Source organism: Suillus bovinus (assembly GCF_016758785.1).
Source record: "Suillus bovinus strain UH-Sbo-P2 chromosome Unknown EDB93scaffold_192, whole genome shotgun sequence".
Taxonomy (NCBI): Eukaryota; Fungi; Basidiomycota; class Agaricomycetes; order Boletales; family Suillaceae; genus Suillus; species Suillus bovinus.
The window spans coordinates 1-5,682 of record NW_024542248.1 but is presented as its reverse complement, the minus strand read 5'-3'; the positions used below and the strand labels follow the sequence as shown (position 1 = coordinate 5,682).

Sequence of the window (5,682 nt, the reverse complement as noted above, 5' to 3'; positions counted from 1 at the left end):
CGAGGTAGTTGGATATTATGTAGATGGGTGTACCAAGGTAGGTGGGTATCAGAGAGACAGGTATGCTGAGGGTACTTGTCATCACATACATGAGTGGGCCCAGATATATACTATATTAGATGGGTGGGCCAGCCGAGGGTACATTGTGTCACATACACAGGTGGGCCGAGTGTCAAGGAAGGTGGGTATCAGATAGATGGGTGGGCCAGCTGAGGGTATGTGTTATCACATACACGGGTGGGCCCAGATATATATTATCTTAGATGGGTGGGCCGAGTGTGAAGGTAGGTGGGTATCAGATAGATGGGTGGGCCAGCCAAGGGTACTTGTTATCACATACACGGGTGGGCCCAGGGATATATTATATTAGATGGGTGGGCCAAGGGCAGTATATAATATAGACAGGTGGGCACAGGTGAATGATAATTGTAAAACAATGCAGTACCAATTGCTGAGGAGCTAATTTGGGTGAAGTGTAATGAGTTCCTGCAGCTGCAGGTTCATTACTGTTGCATTGCTGTATGAGAAGCAAGGTTCCGACTACCAAAATTCAAGTGAAGCATACCGAGTTCTGAGACCCGGGTATCAATAAACAAATATCTGATATCTAGCACACTTCCAATGATCAGGTATTTCATTGAGCAACGGGTGGTAATATATCTTCGACAGCCAACATCATGGAAGGTTCTCTTATCAGAACCTCATGTTCACCACCTACCAAATGCCAAATGCCAAGTTCCAACTACCGAAATTTGAGTGAAGTGTGCTAAGATCCGAGCCCCGGAAGTCGACAAAGAATATCTGATATCCAGCACACTTCCAATGATCTGGTATTTCGGCTCCCTTATCTGATCCTGACTATCTCCACCCCCTTTAACACCAACCTCTGGGTGTCCAGCATTCAGCTTCTGATTTCCGAAGATCAACTTCATCATGAATGGTTCTTCCACTTCTGCAATTGAAATAAGCCTCTGGCGCACTTGGGCCCTGACAGTCACTCATGAGGTATGTGAATATACTGCACAGAAATTCAATGCAGAGAAGACAGGAGGAGACCTGGTGATACCTTCTCCTAACCTAGACACTGATCTAGTGATGGCCTGTGATCGATTGGTAGATCGCCTCATAAAGGCATATACAAATCCAAGTGGGTCTTCCTGCAGATTCAGGAAAATTCATTTGATCATTCAAATTCCTTCATCACAGTTCAGATATACATCGACATTGCAAGATATAGCAAATTGATCTCCCCAAAGAACACTGGGCACAATGAGGAGAAAGAGGAGAAGTTGCTTAAGAGATGTCCTCCTGGCCATGAGGGGACAAGGTTTGTGGACATACCCGCCACCATTCTAGATGTGTCTGGCACCATCATTGCATGGTACCTTCCAGACAGCCTGACAGCCGAAACACAGGTGTGTGATATACATTGTTACTCAATATATATTAAATACCAAATGGTAACCACAGAAGGAAATTTGGGCAGCCACTGAGTTGCTGTCTCCAAGTCTGGAAAGAAGTGTGAAGGTTGATGGGAATTGGTGAACCAATCTGGAGTGGTTCAAACACCGCTTAGAAGATGTTGGTTTACCTGCTGGGTGCATCAATTTATCTCCGGCATGGTTTCAACAGGGGCACGAGGTAGGATTTGATAGGATGATGATTTTGGTAGTTGAGCTCACCAATCCCATAGAATCTAGCGGACCTGGAGGTATCTGCATCATTAAAGGGACCATTGTCCGAGGGAATCCTAAATTCCATTGCGAGGCCGGCAGCCATCACATCAGCAGCACTCAGGATCATGCATCCAGAGCAGTACTGGGCAGGGTTACGAACATTTTCAAGCCTCGGAGAAAAGGCAGAAAGCAAGGAACTGCCAAGAATGTCCAAGATCCTCCAGTACTGGGCATCCATGTTTAACACACTATCTGTCATTTCCAATCGTCAAACCCCGCATCATCGAGACCATTTATCAATTCCTGAATGCTTTGATATTCTCACCACCGTGGGGAATTATTCTAATGCTCGGATGAGCATGCCAAGCCTTCAGCTGGAGTTTGGGTACGATCCCGGGTGTATGATTGGATTTTCTGGAAGGATTGTCAGACATGGGGTTCATGAGGTGGAGGGGGATAGGGTTGGGTGGGCATGGTATATGAGGAACTCTGTTCATATTTATGCCGGGGTTCCCTCATGCGGATGGGCTAGGGTGGATTGACGAACCCTACCACCATGTGGAAGATGAAACAAGTAGAAAGTGTAATTACCTGTGTCAGTACCTGCTTTCAACTATCAAGTACAAACTGTCTCTCTTGATGACACTCGAGGTCCGAAATCCATAGCGGATGCATACAATAACTGTCCAGAGCCTTCCATGTCTCTTGATGACACTCGAGCACCAATGCATTCAGCGCAAGGGAGTGGGGTTTCAGTTGTGGTGCGCAGTTACAAAAGGCCGGCCCTGGGTTGGAGTAGTGCAGATGATATCATCGACCTTACGCTAGGCAATGCTAAGAAGAACGGTCTGTTGCAAAAGGAACCTACAAGTCAAAAGGGCACAGAGAAGCAAAGAAATGTAAGTATGAATGCTGCTGTACAAATTTGAAAATGGTACTGAGGCAATGGCTATCATTGTATTTAGACTCAGGTCCTATCAACGTTCATCAAAGCCAACTCAGAAATTGATATCTGGACATCAATAATCAGGACTCAGTGATCAGGACGCAATATCCGGACCCTTGATGACAGTATGAATGCTGCTGTACAAATTTGAAAATGGTACTGGGGCGATGGCTATCATTGTATTTAGACTCAGATCCTATCGACAGTCATCAAGGCCAGGAGCTCGGTAACTGGGTCTCGGCACTCGGTCTTGATATTTGGACCTCAGTAGTTAAATTACGGGAGTCGGAAATCAGTAATGGAGATCCGGAACTCAGAGTTTGAGATTTGGCAGTCAACATTCGGTACTCGATGCTCAGACCTCGGAACTCGATATTCAGAGCTTGGTAATTGGGTCTTGGCACTTGGGTCTCGATATTCGGACCTCAGTAGTTACGTTCCGGGAGTCAGGAATCGGTAATGGAGATCCAGAACTCAGAGTTCGATATTTGGCAGTAAACATTCAGTACTCAATGCTTGGTACCCAATGTTTCGGAACTCGGTAATCAGGACTGGATATCCGGAACTTGGAAATCAATATTCGGAACTCGACACTCGATATTCGGACCTGGGTAGTTAAATTCGGGGAGTTGGGAATCGGTAATGGAGATCTGGAACTTGGAGTTCAATATTCAGCAGTAAACATTTGGTACTCGATGCTCGGTACCCGACATTTTGGAACTCGGTAATTGGGACTCGATATCTGGAACTTGGAAATCAATATTCGAAACTTGACACTCGATATTCAGAGTTTGGTAATTGGGTCTTGGCACTTGGGTCTCAATATTCGGACCTTGGTAGTTAAATTCGGGGAGTTGGGAATCAGTAATGGAGATCCGGAACTCGGAGTTCGACATTCAGCAGTCAGCATTCGGTACTTGACACTCGGTACTCAATGTTCAGAACGTGAAACTCGATATTTGGAGTTCGGTAATGGGGTCTCAGTAATTGGGACTCAATATCCAGACCTCGGTGGTCAGGACATGGTGATGAACATCTGCACCAGTTTATTTCAGGACTCGCCATATAACATCATGTTAGATATTGCAATGTTTACATGCAATTTTCAGTACTCATAAAACACATATGCAACTTGCAATTCAACATTTCCAACTGAGTAACTAGAGCTACTCTCCTCTCCCTCTCTTCAATCTGTCTAGAATGGCATGTCACGGATGCCCTCACATTGCTCCTCAAGTAATGTCAGGAGGCTATTCTCTAATCCACCTCAGTCCCATCAGTTATGGAACTGAGGTATGATCCACCTGTTCCAGAATTGTCAGACCATCATTCTCAACACCATCCTAGAACAGATCAGTCATGAATCAAGGAAATGGAATAAAAATCTTACTAGCCAATGCTGGTAGTGAAAGATACAGCAAGTCATCACCCAATCCCATTGCCATGGTTCATCCAGGATTGCAGTTTCTCCCATCCACCATGGGGTATCATAGCCAGATACGATCCGGGATGGATCTCCGGGATCTGCAACGTCATGAAACACACAGATGTGATATGAAAAGATGTGATCCAGAACTGTGTTCCAGGTGTGACCAGGAATCAAATGAAGAATATGAGCAATAGGGCTGGGAACGACCGAAATGATGTTCCTGGCAGCTGAGTACTGGAGGATGGGCATGACAAAAGTCTGTGGAAGATGTCAGCATTAACCGCCAGTGTCGTCAGGGTCTTACAGTGATCTCCCATTGCAGCCCAGCTTTGAAGTGCCTGATCCGAGCCAAAGGGGGAAGATTGTTGTTTGCAGCCTCCACCTGATATTGGGAGATGGATGCGTGGATGCGCAATGCAGACATCGACATAGTAGCTGAAATGTCTGTAGGAGTGAGAGTGAGGGGCCAGTACTCATCGAGTAAATTCTGATTGTCAGAAGTGGATGCAGGAGAAGGATATAATTCAGGCATGGCTGATGCAGGAGTATCACACTGGCAATGACAATGACAGTTGGTTCAGATGTGAAGATATCATCCACTGATGGATGGATAAATTTTTCAAACTCCGACATGGGCTGACCCAGCCAATTCCCGGGGCTAAATTTGTATATTGAAATGGTTGTTATATTCCATCAGTAATAAACCATTCATTCATCTCTGGAATCTATCAAAACAGTCTGCAGGTGTTGAAATGCTGCCTGGGCATCCTGCGCCAGCAATGAATACATTCGGGATTGCCTTCCGGAGTAGCATGCATGACCCAGAAGTCGTTTCGTGAATGATTCCTGCATCCAGTCGCCCCATTGGGTTGCTTTCCACAAGAAAAAGTTACATGTCCAATCCATCTCGAATTGGACCAACATCAGCTCTTCCTTCCATCAATCCCGTAGTGCCTTTGCCTGGAGCCAGTAAACTCAGTAAACTTCATATTTGTCTGGTCAGCTCAACGTCGGATGTGTCGAGCATTAGGGAACTCACATTCCTCATTCCATGATTGATCCGGACCACGCATGTCGACCTCGACAGACCAGAACCACGCGAGGGATTCATTTTGTTGACCACAGGCATTTGGATCACCCACAGCAGTGCTGACTTTGAGCTGCTCATGAAGCAGGGATTTGTACTTCTGAAGTTGGCCATGCCCCGTGTCAAGTTTCATCATTTGGATCCTGGTCTTGGTATATATACTCGCATGCAGGGAGACAGCCTGCTGCACTGACGTCACCTGCACCAGGCTCGAGTTTTCAGGGCTTGAGATTTGGCTTGCCTGACCGTCGTTCGGAATAGGACTGCCTTGTTGCACAAGTGAATGCGGAGGTTGTGAAGTGCATCATTTGCCTGCCCTTGCGAAGGGACATCTCCAGCGGAATGAGATCCTCTGCCATCAAGCGTCTGCATCGATCTACCCCGAGGTTTGATGGCAATGGGATCACAATGAGCTCGGGCGAGTTCCATGTATCAGATGTCTCGGTAAAATCTTCCGGGTCATCATCGAGATCATCTAGGATGTCTATTCAAGTCGTCATGATGTCATCTCATGAATCCCTCTCCGAGATGCGTGACAGCAGAA

General features: G+C 46.2%; 2 protein-coding genes across 2 annotated transcripts; one reads left to right on the top strand and one right to left on the bottom strand.

The window, feature by feature from the left end:
• Positions 1–1,220: 1,220 nt before the first annotated feature.
• Positions 1,221–1,930, top strand: EDB93DRAFT_1065907 (uncharacterized protein; the record flags this gene model as incomplete). The annotated part of the gene is made up of 4 exons (XM_041444898.1): positions 1,221–1,415; positions 1,471–1,527; positions 1,558–1,641; positions 1,694–1,930. Coding segments are annotated over 4 exons (573 nt in total), but the record flags the coding sequence as incomplete, so codon positions are not given.
• Positions 1,931–3,902: 1,972 nt separating this feature from the next.
• EDB93DRAFT_1109674 (uncharacterized protein) lies at positions 3,903–5,613 on the bottom strand (the record flags this gene model as incomplete). The annotated part of the gene is made up of 9 exons (XM_041448000.1): positions 3,903–3,965; positions 4,013–4,146; positions 4,168–4,309; positions 4,356–4,604; positions 4,693–4,709; positions 4,839–4,897; positions 4,945–5,011; positions 5,091–5,281; positions 5,385–5,613. Coding segments are annotated over 9 exons (1,151 nt in total), but the record flags the coding sequence as incomplete, so codon positions are not given.
• Between the last annotated feature and the right edge of the window lie 69 nt (positions 5,614–5,682).